This window comes from Anopheles coustani, chromosome X (assembly GCF_943734705.1).
Source record: "Anopheles coustani chromosome X, idAnoCousDA_361_x.2, whole genome shotgun sequence".
In the NCBI taxonomy this organism is placed as follows: Eukaryota; Metazoa; Arthropoda; class Insecta; order Diptera; family Culicidae; genus Anopheles; species Anopheles coustani.
This window is the reverse complement of record NC_071290.1, coordinates 1,189,265-1,203,912: the sequence shown is the minus strand read 5'-3', so window position 1 is coordinate 1,203,912 and position 14,648 is coordinate 1,189,265. Positions and strand designations below refer to the sequence as shown.

At 47.5% G+C, this 14,648-nt stretch overlaps 1 protein-coding gene across 2 annotated transcripts in view; it reads right to left on the bottom strand.

Moving 5' to 3' along the window:
* The window catches only part of LOC131269783 (uncharacterized), a 96,969-nt gene that overhangs the window by 33,270 nt on the left and 49,051 nt on the right, over positions 1 to 14,648 (bottom strand). For both annotated transcript variants that reach the window (XM_058272298.1, XM_058272299.1), the window contains 2 exons: positions 2,777 to 2,936; positions 2,676 to 2,709 (listed from right to left, as the gene is read on the bottom strand). In XM_058272298.1, the coding sequence (XP_058128281.1) occupies positions 2,908 to 2,936 (29 nt within the window). In that variant the 3' untranslated portion in view covers positions 2,676 to 2,709; positions 2,777 to 2,907. The remainder of the gene's footprint in view (positions 1 to 2,675; positions 2,710 to 2,776; positions 2,937 to 14,648) is intronic.

Here is a 14,648-nt window from a genome sequence, read left to right as displayed (position 1 = left end):
GGGGGGGTGGAGGAAAAACTAAATGTAAAAGAAAAATCCCCCGAGCGTTTCCCTCGAGCGCGGCGAAATTTCCAAAGCTGTTTGATTTGATCGGATTTTTTACCGATCTCTCTCTCTCTCCCCCCCCCCCCCCCCCCCCCCCGCCCGCCACTCGGTTCGCTTCGATGCCGTACCGCGAGTATCTAATTTAATCTCTTCTTCCGAGTGCGGGTCCTCATCACATCGTTTTCGGCGGGGATGGAGGGGGGAAGGACGCGCGCCACTTATTAATTTGACATTGAGGGCGGCATTAGACGAATGCAATTTACACCGTTTGGCCTGTGCGGGGGGGGGGCAAATCGGTTTAAAGATATTTCTTCCCCGGCGCGTATGATTGCCTGGCCCTGTTAAGCTTTCTTTTAGCGAGCATCGAACGCTAGGGTTTAACAGCTTGCGTTCGGAGAAAACCCGTTGCCGGGTGAACGTTCATTAACGTGCAAATCCAATTGTTTTCGGAAAAGCGCTCCTTGCTCTCCGGTTTTTTGGCGAGGGAAATGAGGGGGGCGTTCGCGCAGTATGGCATCATCAAAAAAAAAAAACAAATGGGAAACGGTTCGTGAAATAACCATTAAGAATTTGGCGGAAAACGCTTCCCCGCGTGGTGAAAACGCAGCAGAAAAAGTTTACATGCCAGTCCACTGCAGTTTTGCAAACTGTCAACGGGAGTGACAGCGCTGTGAAATTGCCAATTTCGGGTAAGCGCCAAAAGGTATGCAATTAGCATAGCCGCTTACCAGCCGGGACATCAAAGCGAGCCCGAGTGCCGTCACTTTCCCATCGCGCGCTATTTTCAAAGGCGGTTGCGTTGCGGAACCCAGCGAGCGGTTGTCAATATTTCCATTAAGCGCGCCTCCTGCCTTCGGCATCCTGCCTATTTTTCCGCGTTTTGTGTTTTCTCTATTTTTATCCACCACCGGCTTTCGGCGCTTTCGATCCCCGGAACAGTTAGCAATCTTGTTTGCAGATTATCTAGTTGGATTGTCACTGCCGATGGTCTAGTTGTAGCTGCACAGGTTAAAAAAAACACACACACACAAACTCACTCACACAGTTACCGATCTCTCTGCTGCTCTCCTCCAATCCGGTGGCTGGTTGGTAGTCAAGTTATGCGAGCAGCTTACAGCGAATCCATTAGCAAAGGAACGAAACAAGCGTACCAACGCACAGTTTTGGCGAATCTATTTCAACACAAACAGCGCCACCGGGTCGCCACACCACGTTCAAACACGCTCACTGTTCTGCCCCGTCCTGGCGGGAACGTCGTCACCCTCGACACGCTGGCAGAGGAGTGAAACAATACAGCGGGCGGTACCTCACCAAGGTACCTTCTTCTCTGCTTTGACGTAAACAATAGCAGCGTTTCGGAAAGTGGAGGTATTGGAAAGGAAAGGGGGGAGCATGTTGTCACCCAAAAGACACATGATCTCTTGCCCCGTTCTGAGCTCCACCACCGATCTGCCGATCTCTTCCTGCACACACACACACACACACACACACACACACATGCAACAACATCTTACGTTCGTTTGTCGTAATTGAAGCTCGAAAACAAATAAATCGTATTTATCCTGCTAACAAGATCAGGAAAGTTAGGCTTTCAGACACACCCGGATACTGGTACAAGGCACAAACACACACACACACACACACACACACACACACACAAAGCCGCATACAAGTGCACATACGGTGCCCCTTTAATGCGTCTGTACGTTTGTGTTTGTCTTAGAATTTCTTCACTGGTGTCTCTCTAAATTTCACGGCTAGCGGGCGAATAGTTGCACGATTGTAACTGGACGACGGGAAGGGAGGGTGGCCACTCCAAAATCCATTCATCTCACATCGACACCCTTGTGTGGGATAACTAATTTTCCACGGTGGGAAAGTGGTGCCATGAACCTACCCCTGGGGGAGTGCAAGATAAAAAATTACTCTCCTTGAACGGTTATGTCCAAGACGCCTGAAAGTATGCAAATATAATGTACCAACTGTCAAATCGATACGACATATTCTCATGGAGCTTAATTACACCTTAGTAAGGAACTTCTTCGAGAAAACAAATGACAACAAGTTGGATATCGCCTCATTACGGGGTGTTTTGTACTTGTAACCCTCAAGCCGTGCTGCAAATGAGCTCTGGCTGAGCTTTCCACTTGACTATTTCGGAAACTAACAACACGAGGACGATGGTTGTACCCTCGCATCATCGCCTTGCTTGCTGGCGTAATGCAACGCGGCTGGAACGTAGGATTACCGTGCGGATTATTATCAACCGAACACACCAACCTGGCATCCGCTAATGCACATACCTAATACACCGTCGCCCGGCATACACCTAGCCCCGGTGGGCCTCGGAAGGACGTATGCTTCGTATTAGGGCTTCGGATCATCCGTAAGCCACAGCCTTCCCGCTGCGGCCAAAGCTTCAGCCGGTTTTCGGAGGTACGAGATAAGGTGCCCTAATCTGCGATACTCGGTCGCGATACGTTAAACCGATTACACGCGTGACGTTCCGCTACCGCACCCCCGACCCCCCGACAATCTCGTCCCCTCCGTCCGGGTCATTGAAGGATGTTGTATGCTTTTCTTCGCTCCACCTTCACCCTTGTCACGCAAAAGGAAATAGGCGTACTTACCTCGATTTGTATCACGTTGCTTTCCGGAACACAACTGAAAGAAGATAGAATAAAAGAAAACTTAATATCAGGTGGATATCAACGCAACAATCATTATTTACCATTCAACACATTCATTGTCTTCCTCCCTCCTGTTGACTACAGTTTGTTTTGCGAAGACAAAATCAAACATAACATAAACCTTCCGTTCCGAGGAGATTTATTCCGAAATGTATGTCTCGAGTCATTACATTTAATTGAAAAACTTATCACCGACCACAGCTGAAAAAAAAAGTAAAATATAAACAAAAAAGCAAACGAGGGAAAGAGCTGCTCCGTGAGAAAAGAAAGTAACTGTGTGAAAATGTGCTTTTTTTGTTTTTAAGTTGAAGAGTAATAATTTAAGTACACTTTTATTATATATTTGCTGATTATTGATTCAGCTGTTTTAGCTCATGAAAAACAACTAAATGATGATTATTGGTTTTTCAATTTGATTTTTCCACGGAATAAAGCAACCCACGAGTAGAATGTTGGTAATTTAACGGTTCTTGCACAAGCTGGCACTAATGACTGTGGAGGAGTTGTACTACATGGTTCGATACGTCTTGGTGTGCTTGGGCTCTGGAGGGAAAACGCGCCGAAAACGCCCTTCCGGCGGGGGGGGGAAGGAAGAACAAATCATAATTAGAGCTGCACCAACTGCGCCGGAAAAACTGTGTCTACTTCGGAGAAAGGGTGGGAGGGGGGGGAAGGGAATCGCGGGAAACTTTTATCAACAACTTGTTGACGACGACCGATTATTGGAGTTTTCGGAAGGAACCATTTTACGATTCATTTGGAACCCGACAGGGTAAGGGAAGTGCGGGGTGGTTACGGTTGTGGGAGATAAGAAAAATACGGTACACCCCCTTTTCCGGTTCGGGATTTAAACTGACAAAAAAAAATACATTGCTCCCGAACTCATCTCCCGAACTCGTCCGAGCGATTCGAGACAAACTCAAGTCATGCGAATGATTAGTTACGTTCGATGAAATTTGACGAATCATTCCGGCGTCATTTGTTACGATTAAAGTTTTTCCCCCGCGCACACGCCTCCCCCGGGCCCCAGGGTGTTTGAAAACGGGGGGAAAAACGGCGCACGACTCGTGAAAACAGTCATCATTAGACAGTGAGGAAAGAGTAATTAGTAAATGAACTTCGTTTCGTCCCAAAACTGCGCTCATTAAGCGAGCGACGAGGGCGTTGGAGCGTTTGAAAAATGACATTTTGTTATTTCAAAACATTCAACATCGCGGGGGGCGGAACGGGGAACTGCCGTTCGGGAAACGAGTGTCGGGAAAAACTTTTCTCTAACTGTCATTTCAAACTAGTGAAAAATTAAGTCGAAGTTCGTGAAAACAGGGGTGTAAACTACGGATGTGCCATGTGGAACGTGATCGGAAAAGGAGATTTTCAATTAGCGAAGCAAACTGGTTAATGAACGATCAGGTTCATTCGGTGACATTTGTTTTTCGTTTAGCAAATGCTAGCGAAGAACTTGGCCGAGCTTTAAAAGGTTCGATTAATGAACAACATGTATAATATTATAATATAATAATAAGATATGTAATAGAAGATATAAGAAAACAGATATGTTGGTATAATATATAAAAACCATATGACGAAATCATCATACATTGTAATTAAACATATTATTAAATGCTGATTCGCAGATTCGAAGTGAAATTTAATTATTTTAGAGAGGCACCAGGCGTCTCCATTGAATGAAAAATAATACGGGGTTTTATGCTTTTACCTATTCACTATTGTTCAACATGATTCCCAATCATTTCTATTTATTTTTAACTTTCACTTTAATCAACACTTTAGAGCGAATTCCATCGCCATGGCAATATGTTGGACTATTTAGTACAATACGGATCAATGCGTTGGTAGTCCGAGCAGCATTGATCAAATTACCATGGTTAACCGATGAAAGGATGCCCATCAACTCATCAACTAATGCTGTGCTGGCTCTCATAAAAGCCGGTGCATGATTACCCCAGGCTGGTGATGGAAATCCATTCATTTAATTTTTCAGTATTTAACTAAATAAAAGAGTAAGGAACATGGTGAATATCGACATGAGAACAATAGCATATCATCTAAATAAAAAAAAAACTTCATTTACATAGTACTTTAAAATCGTATGGCGACTCAAAATCCAACACTTTAATAATAATAATTCCCAGTTAAGTTTTAAACAAGTGGATTTACGAACTTTACATAAAATGTACGACACACGCAAACGAAATGAGTTTGTTTAATCGGAATAGGGTTGAAATTGCATACTTGATCTATAAATATGCAGGTGTATTTTACCACCATCCCCCCCACCACAACTCTCTTTTCCTCTCACTCTGTGCTTTTAGAAACTCGGAGCTGTGAGAGTAAACGAAAGTTGAACGAAAGTTTAATTGCAAATGACCGAAACCAAACACCGCGCTGCGTTTGCCAAACGTTATTTACATGCTCAAACACTCACACACACACACACGGTTGGGTTTGTCGTTACGTTGTGTTTGCTTTCCTTTCGTTTTTTTTTTTTGTTTGTTTTTTTGTTGCATTTTCCACTCGGTCACCTACATCATTTGCAGGCGTTTTTCCGAGCAATGGTATTGGCTTGCACTCCCCTCCCCCTTTGGAAGTGTTCATTGGAAAACAGTTTCCCCCGGACTCATCATCGGTCTCCCGGGGAGCATAAATTAGATTTTCCAGCCCAGCACCTTGCAAACCTGTCCCACGTCACCAGACGACGACAACAAGGACGAGGATGCGAACCCTCGGACGGAGTCACCTCGATACTTCCGTTCCGGGCCCAAGCGAATCAGCCTAATCGACTCCGTACGCCACCGCAGCAGCCTAACTGGGTATGGCACCGTACTCCAGCTCCCCCCGCCGGATCCCCTCGGTCGGCGTTTTTCCGTTCCTTCAAAAGTGGTCGGTGAGTTTTCCCCAGACGGGGTCTCTCTCTCTCTCTCTTTTTCCGAACTGGAAAACTCCAAAGCTTATTTATCGGGCTACTTATCACCCCGCCGCCCCCTCCCACCCCGTTCGATCCACCCCTCCTGGTGGAAGATGGGGACGAAAAAAAGAAAAAACTCCCCCGGCCCGACAACCCGACGATGCACCATGATGATGCACCCGAGGAAAGCAGGATGCTGCGCCAGAAGGTCGCATCGAAACGATGCTTTGCTGGAGCCCTTTTCCGGGGCTGCAATAACAACATCATCCGCTTTCCCGGTAGAAATAACGGTAACCACAACAACAGGGCAGTTTTTTTTTTGCCTGTTCAAACCTTCCCAACCAAACTACACTGAAACGCACTCACTCAGTCACACACACACACACACATGCTGAGGACAACGGAACGTACGCACGGGGAAGGAAATGGGGGAAGGGGATCCGTGCCGAAATTCAGCATTTAGCATTGGGCGTTTCGGTGTGGCTCGCGCTGTCAAGAGGGAAACATTCCTCCTCCCCGAAAAGCTTCAGGGGAATGAGATAAACACATACACACACACAAACACATACAAACGCGGTGTGGTACAAGATCGAGATAGGTCGTCATCGAAATTAACCCAACCAGCGACAGGAACCAACGACCAAAACCAAAACCGCACAGTGAACCCACCACGCGGAAGGGTGCGCCGTTTTCTTGGACGACTTTGCATGACATTTATTTTCGCACACACAAACATTTGGCGTTTGTTCCTGAAAATTTTCCGCAAATTATTTGAAATTAAAATATGAAAAATGAAACGCTGCTGAAAAATATTTTAAAACTATTTTAAGGATAACCATTATTTACACATTTAATCATGTAAGTTTGTTGATAACCATATTTCACACAACGCACGATCATTTCTGATAATTTGTTGACAGCGCTCTCACGATCCGTTTTCCGAACTTCAATCGAAACAAAAAGATGTCAAAATATAACCGTTGGATCGGCAAGGACAGAGCCCACTGTGAATCGGCGAAAGAAGCTCGGGAAAAAGGCACCGGAGCAGGAGCTTCAAAAACCCCGCTTCCGAAAAACGACAGCCAGTGACAGGAGGCTCACACACCGTGTGCACACACACACACATACACAGGCTGGGCCCAATAGTGGTTCTCCGCGCGCATCGAAAGTCAAAAACAAGGCCCATTGCGAAAACATGGGTCCGAGAAATAGATTTGCCAGCCGTGGCGGAGTGTGATGTGTCCGGAAAAGCAGCACTGCCCGGGTGCTGGCATTTTCTTTTTTCTTTCTTTCCCCCCCACCCATATGAGGGCATGTGGAAAATTTTTGTCCCGCCTTGTGCTGTGTTTTTCCCGTCGGTCGGCCCCACGTGGGGGGGGGGGGGGGAGGTGGTGTGTGAATGTTGAAAGCCCGGGTAAAGAAAGCAAAACCCGGCTCGATCCCAGGGAAAACGCCGACTTTTCCGAGAACATCGCCCAAAAACGGCCTTAAGGGATTGGCGCCGAAAGAGGTTGTGTTGGAGCGGGAAAGAGGGGGGGCAGGGGTTGGATATAACCTCATGATGATTCTGGCGGCTCGAGGCAAAATTTTGCGTTTTGCGGTGAAAAACGGGAAAAACCGCATTTCGGAGGGGGGTGGGGGAGGGGATAGGGGCCGGGGGACTAATTTTCTCGTGCAAAGTGCAAAGGCAGCGGGAGCAAAGAGAATACCAACAAAAAAAAAACACTCACACACGCACATACAACCCCGGGAAAATCATCCAGAAGAATTAAAAAAAAAAAAAGGCACTCTCGCTGAACAGCGAGAAAGAAAAACGTATTCAGTTGATGCGAGCGAGGGAAAATGGAAAAGGGGAAAGTGAAAGGGTTATGCGAGCGTGATGAAGAGACATAGCACACACACACACACACACATAATGTGAGTGTGTGCACGGCCGGTATAGAGCAGGATGTTGGCTAGTTTTATGCTAATAATCTGAAACGATAACATTCCACCATTTGGCAACCCACGGTCGAGTGGAGGGTAGTGGAGCAACGAAAGGAGGGGAGGGGAGGGGATCAGGGATACCGAGAAGGACCACCGAATTTAGGTGAACGTTGCTGTTAAGGGAGCGCACAAGTACGCTGGTTCCAACCGAAATTCATAGTCACCTTGGCCGATCCCTCGAAAAGGAGGGAGGCAGGGAGGGTGGGTGGATCGGGTGACCGACATGCGGAGGGATGAGGTTTGAGGTGAGCCAAATAGATTTCTTCCCCCCCTCCCCCCCCCCCCCCCCCCCCCCTTCCTCTCGTCGTCGCAGTTCGAGGAGCGAAGAAGCAAATGAAAACAAATCGATGGAACGTCCGTTCGCCTTCACAGTCTTCCACAACCCACACCCACACACACACACACAGGGGTGCAAATGAAGCGTCATCACTTCACGTTTAAGAGTGCTACGTGCTGCATCCTATGACGAAAGGCAGCATGAGGATGCTGCTGGCCCGGCTGAAGGAAGTTCAAATGGGAAAAGAAAAAGTAGAGAAAAGTACCGCTCACCGAAGCGTTAAGATTCGGAAAAACTGCAAACCATTCAATGTCCTACAGTTGCACTCCTAAATTGATTTAGGACGCGCCGGCGCCTTCATCGAAGGTTCGCTGAGCGGGTAGGGGAGGGTGAGGCAAGGGGAGACTCAACAGCTGGACTGGAACTGTCGTATGGTGTATTTTTCCTGCAAAACCCCGCTTTTCTTTTCCGTTTCATTCAGATCTGCTTTTAAGAGGAATAAAGGACGCAACACACACAACACACACGCATACGCCGCCAATAGCATTCAGCTCGGCACGTGGTGATTGCGAATATTGAATTGATTCGACTTCGCGCAGTAAGGGAACGTAGGGCAAGATGCACCACGGCATGTTTTAGGCTGATTTATGCAATTTTCAAATGTATGCACTTGTATGAAATATCTTCTTCATTAGCGTGTGTGTCCCAGTACTTCCTGCTGTGAATGTGAAGGTAAACAATGCCTCACTCTGAGTGTTGTTTGCCTTTGCTTTGAATATTTCAAAATAACTATGTGTTGTTGTTTGCATTTTAAAATAAACTTCAATTTAAGAAAATTGAGGGAAGCTTTTTACAGAAAATACTTAAACAGAGAGGAGTTCGTCGAAAACGGAGAATACCGTCAAGTTGTCAGTTTGCTCGAACAAATTTACAGTGAAAGATTCACGAGACTTGTTAACTACTTGCGTCTCGAATGTTGTCTTTATCTGCATCGAATCGCACGGAGAGATTACAGATGAACCAATTTGTTTTTCCGTTCCGGTTTTTTGTTTTTTTTTTTTGCATTCAAAGTTTAGTGCCTTTCGCCAACCTTCAGTCCCCTTCCCGCGCTCGCGAAAAGTGTGACCAAGTTTTACCCAACAAAACCTTCCCGAGACCAAGGCGAGGAATTTTTCCAATATAGCCGGACGTGGACGGTGGATGATAAATATGCAGACAATTTTAATTCCGCGTTTCCGGCACACAAAACACTGGACAACACACACACACACACATAGGGGCCGGGTCGGGCATCCCACAGCATTAATAAATAAACAAACTCCTGTCAACACAGCGCTCGAAATAAAGGGAGCTCTCGGAAGTTGATGGTTTTCTAAAACACACCGTTTTTTTTTTTTCGTCGACTGAGGAGAAAAGTGTGGAAATCTTGCACCCTCCACCCTTCACAAGCGACCTCTCACTCTCACTCTCTCTCTCATTTGTTCCGGTCCTACGCAGGCTGGGTTCCAAGAACGATGTTTGACCTGAAGCTTGAGAGCTGTGCGCGACGACCTTCATATTTTTTGGGGGAAAAAATCACCGGTTACCCGCGGGGTGCCTCGGAAAATGAGCAATTTTCTCGAAGCTTACTATACATTTGGTGGTGGACATTCCTTGTGGGCGGACCCTCGTGCTGCAAAGGACACGTCGTCTCAGCGGCAAACCTTCCAGCAGCTTCGAAAACGTCGATACGATCGTTTTGTTCCCATAAGTGGATGGTGTGTGTGTGTGTGTATGTGTGGAGGACAATTTGCGACAAGTAGGACTTTTTAATGTTACACACGAGCCCCCCGCTGCTAGCCATCATCAGATGCCACGAGCCTAATCTTCGCCGCCGAAGAAATAAGGACCTTCTTGTCCATTTTCTTTTCCAAGAATAAAAAAGGATAAGAAATCCGTCCACACACACACACAATCGGTGGCCGATTCGTTTCCGGAGCGGATGGGAAAAGTTAGTATCCTTCTGTCGGCTAGCAAACACCAAAGGAAGGGCTAAAGAAATGGCGGCGCGCGCGTGCACACCTGATCAACTTCGATTCCATTCTTCGGGCAGCAGGAGGGAATTTGATTAGCTGCCGGAGTGGAAAGTTTGCTTAAGTTTTCTGCTGTTTGCACCGGCGAACGCAGCAGTCCAAACTCTGCTCATGAACACTCACCACCACCCCCACCTCGACCTCGGGCGGGCGGGGGTGGTGGGAAAGTTCGAACTTTAACATAAAGGACGACGGCCAGGCAATTCATTGCGCGAGCGTCCATTTTTCAACTCACTAGCAGCGCGACGTGGAGAAACTTCATGATTTTATTTGCAATTTCCTTTTGTTCTTGTTGCTTCCACCATCTCTCTTTAGCTAGTGTGTGTGTGTGTGTGTGTGTGTTTTTTTCCCTCTATTCAGTTCAATTTTCAACGCTCTCTCCAACGCCACCATGCTATCTATTTCTCTAAAAACTTTCGCGCCTCATTTCTTCCCCGTTTTTTTTTTTTTATTTTCTAGTTTGTGTTGCACGCCAGGTGAACACACGGCAAAGCGGTACGATCAACCAAAAGCCACCGGTTAATTTTATTTTACCTTTTTTTTTTAGTCTAATAGTCGCATCGTCAGGCGCAGTCAGTTGAATTAGTCTGCCACTGACGTACTGCGTTCAACTTTCAGCCATTTTATGCATCCTTCACCCTACAAGGATAGCCATCCCGGAGTCTGGTAGGGAGGGATGGGGGGGAAGGGGGTACGGTCGGCTCACCTGCGGCGACTCCGCCGGTGGGCTTGATGTGGGGAAAATTGAAAGAAGAAGAAGAAAAAATGCAGCATAGACAGAGAGAGTACGGGAAAACTACCCGAGCCAGCAGCTTTTCGGAAAGTTTGTGCATCAACTATAACTACTACCAGCCTTTTTGTGTTCCCGTTTTTTTACCCCCTCTCTCTCTCTCTCTCTCTCTCTCTCTCTCTATCTCTCTGTCCCGACTATCTCTCTACCCGCTTGGCTTTGGGCATTGCACTGCTGGTAAAGTGAGCGCGTGTTGGTTCAATTTATTTATTAATTTTCTTTACCCTTAGCGGCGGAGCGGTGGAGGAGTTCGTTTGCCCAGCCAGAGCCAGCGGGTTTAACGTCCCGTAAAGCCTTGTATAGCTGCAACAACAACAACAACAAAAAAATGGCGAGGTTTATTAGCGCGCAGAGTTGTAAGGATTGGTAGGCTAATTGGAAAATCAAAGTTTGCGACCACAGTGCGCGTAACCTGGAAGCAGTTCTATATCAATGCTTTAGAGCCAGCTTTCTCCACCGCTGTTGACTGAATGGATTTGCGACCACCGGAAGGGTGTTCTGCTTCTCCGTTTGGCTTTTCATTTAAAGTTCTTTATACCTTCGTGGTGGATTACAACGCTGGACCATCCATTCGAGGAATTACAATAAACAGAACCGAGCCACTAACACTTACTCTATCGGGGAAAGGAGATAGCGCCGCTACCAGAACCTAGTTAGATCAACACTTCGTACAGCACGGAGCCTAAAACTCTTCTGCATCTGAAAAGAAGCACACAATCAAGCACCAGAAAGCCCACCGGACCTCATTACGAGTCGCTTAACGTGTTTCGTTTCGGATGATTGTTGCCGGTAAACACTTGTCAAACGGCGCATAATCAATTTTCGAGTAAGTATCTGAACTGTACGAACGCTCCGCTACCGCTAATGGTCAGCCATTGTTGTACTTAACACCGACTCTTGTTACGCCATAATTTCTTTGTGATGAAATAATCTTTTTCGACGTCGTTTCGTCATCTCTAAAAGAACATAATTCGCATTCCCCTGGCAAGGTCGGGGACTGATTGCAATTTGGCGTTGGCTCATCGAAATGCTTTGATTTTCTAAGCGCGCAGGAACCTCTTGGGTATCGATAAAACGGAATAACAGCTTTATCGCAATCCGTACGATCGATGACAGTTGCTTATTCTACGCTGTTGTTTATTCTACGCGCTACGCAAGTTCAAAACCAATTGTGTGAACATTACAGAACAGAGCCATTTCGTTACAAGAGCACGAAAATAGCTGAGTTATTACTGGGCCGCCGCTCTGTTGACAAACAGTGGTATCCAACATTAAAGAACGAGGACCCAGTTTATTTAATATTTCAACCTACTGACACATTGGTTCTCAGGGCATTTCCTCCCTGAGATGAAGCCTTATCCCGGGCTTTGTCGGATGAGGATGAGTTCTGATGCGTCTTTTGAGGCGTCAGCAAACAAGCATGTGTAAAAAAAGCGAGAGTGAACAAAATACCGGTGCCAACATGGTTGTGGCCGCCTTATATAACGTGTATAAGAGCCGCTTCAGGTGCCGGAAAACGGGGAAAGTGGTCGGTTCTAAGAGTAGCCCTTCAAACTAATATTTTAACTCACTAACTGCTTATCCAAACCGCAATGTTCCAGACAGCGCGGCCAAAACTTCCACAAAGTCGCTGTGCAATCCGTACCACGCCGCTGCCTAAGGCTCGGGATATTATCCTCCGGACGCTCGGGTCGGAGCGCCGGAACCGATGGACGATCGATCAAAATATCCCCCACGAGAAGAGTGAGAAGGTGGGACAACAAGGGGGTTGTGAATGGTGGGGGGGTGGAAACCAAATAATTTGACAGGCACATCTCGCAAACGACGAGAGAGCCGGGTGGTTTTGGCAGGTTCGGGTTTGGCAAAGCAAGCGCCGGCCTATTCCACGCGATTTGACACACGCTCAGGGTGGGGGGGGAACACCGGGGGAGCGTTAAATTGTTTCTGCACACTTCCACTAACCCACCACATCCCACCCCACCGACCGGGCGTCCGGGTTCCGCAAACGGTTTTCGGCGAGCGCCAGCGTTAATGCCAACTCATTCGCACGGATGATAGGCAACCGCCACCAGCCCTTGGCGAGAGCCTGGGGCATTGCCTCGGACAGTACCCCCCCCCCCCCCCCCCCCACCCCACTGGAATCGATCGCCCGGGTGGGGATGGGATGCTGACGCTCATCCGTTCGACCGGTCGCGCATCCACAATTGCTGCCCCTTGCGGGAGAGGGGAAGGACGGGCGGTGGGTTTCCCGGGACGGCCACCGTCTGTTTTTCGAAACTGTTTAGCCGATTATTAACGCCAGTGCTCGAGAGTCCACCACCTAAAAGCCACGGCCTGTTTGTTTGATAAACATGATTAACGGTGATGCGCCCCGGTTAAGAACAAAGTGTTTCGATCCCCTCCCTTAAATCCTGGCCAATGTTGTGGGGGTGGGGAGTGCGAGGTGGGGGGGAAGAGTTCGCTCGTTCAATTCGCGCGTGGAATTAGTAGCCCGAACAACAAGGGCAGACAGACAGGCGCTGTTGCAGGCAATATTGCATCCGCAATCGATACACAAACGCGCGCGCGGAGAAGACTGAGGATTACCGTGTGGCTTCGACCTAGGCCTCGCTGGGGGATTTGGCTGTTGCTGGGAGTGGTGTTTTTATTATCGTACCGGAACAACAGCGCACACCCACGGACGCGGCGCCCATTAAACTCATTACGATGCTAATAATAATTACGATGGCAACCGGTTCCCCCATCCTTTTCACCGGCTCGTACGCCCTGCGAAATATCGAAAACTTTTGGTACTGACGAGGGACCGGAGGAGGAGAGGACTAAGAGTTGCAACAACTAAAAATAAATCAGACAACATCATTACTTCCCGATTAAACCGTTTAGCTAATAGGGGGAAAGGGCTAATAGATCAGGCTTTTGTCCGTGCGCATCGTCCCGTCCGTTAACTGGGTGTGTGTGTGTGTGTGTGTGTGTGTGTGACGGCAGGGGGTTGGCACGTAGTGTATGCAGGACACGAACTCACGCAGAATATTTAAGTAGATTAAAACGCAACCGGACGCGGCGGACGCGGTCACGGGAAATGCAATGTATCCAAAATGTGTGGCTTTCCGATGAAGAGAACGCACCACCGGCAGGGAAGGTAGGTTCGAAAGCAATTGCATCGCTGTTGGGTGCCCGCATATGCCACCACTCGTCTACAGTAGAATGTTTGCCTCAGTAGCTGCACACTAAAAAACAATAACTCTCATCAATTCCAACCAAATTAGTCACTCGACAAAACCATGCATTTCGAATCTGAAAACTCGAACTCATTCTCCCGACGAAGCCTTTGCTGTCGTAGTCTCGAGGAGGTCCTCGCGTTTTACTTTGATCCTCACTATTTGTTGTACCAGTCTGCTGATGGGAATTGTCGGTCCCCTACTCCCTACAGGCTGTCCAGTTCCAGCAATAGGTGTATGGCTTCGCCCAAGTAGAAACACTTACTTGACCGATCCTCATCGAGCACAGCAGATTCGATGTCTAGACCTCTCCAGGTGACAGATGATCAAGCAACAGCAAGATGCCATCGAGAAGCAGCAACTCAAGCTGAAGCAATGCTTTCAACGAACATACCATGTTCAAAGCACCGGTTCCCGTTCAAAATTGTCTTGATATTCGCGGATCTTGCCATATTCCTGAAGACCCAATTCCTCATTCTGGAGTAGCTCCAATGGGATCTTGACATGAGGAGCGGAGTGCTTTGCTGCATGCTTCCAGTCCAAACAATGTTTATTCTAATGCAACAGATGCATAAATCACCAAACCTAAGGTTGGGTTGCAGCGCTACGTTTAATTTTCGCTTTGGAGTTTAAATCAACACACC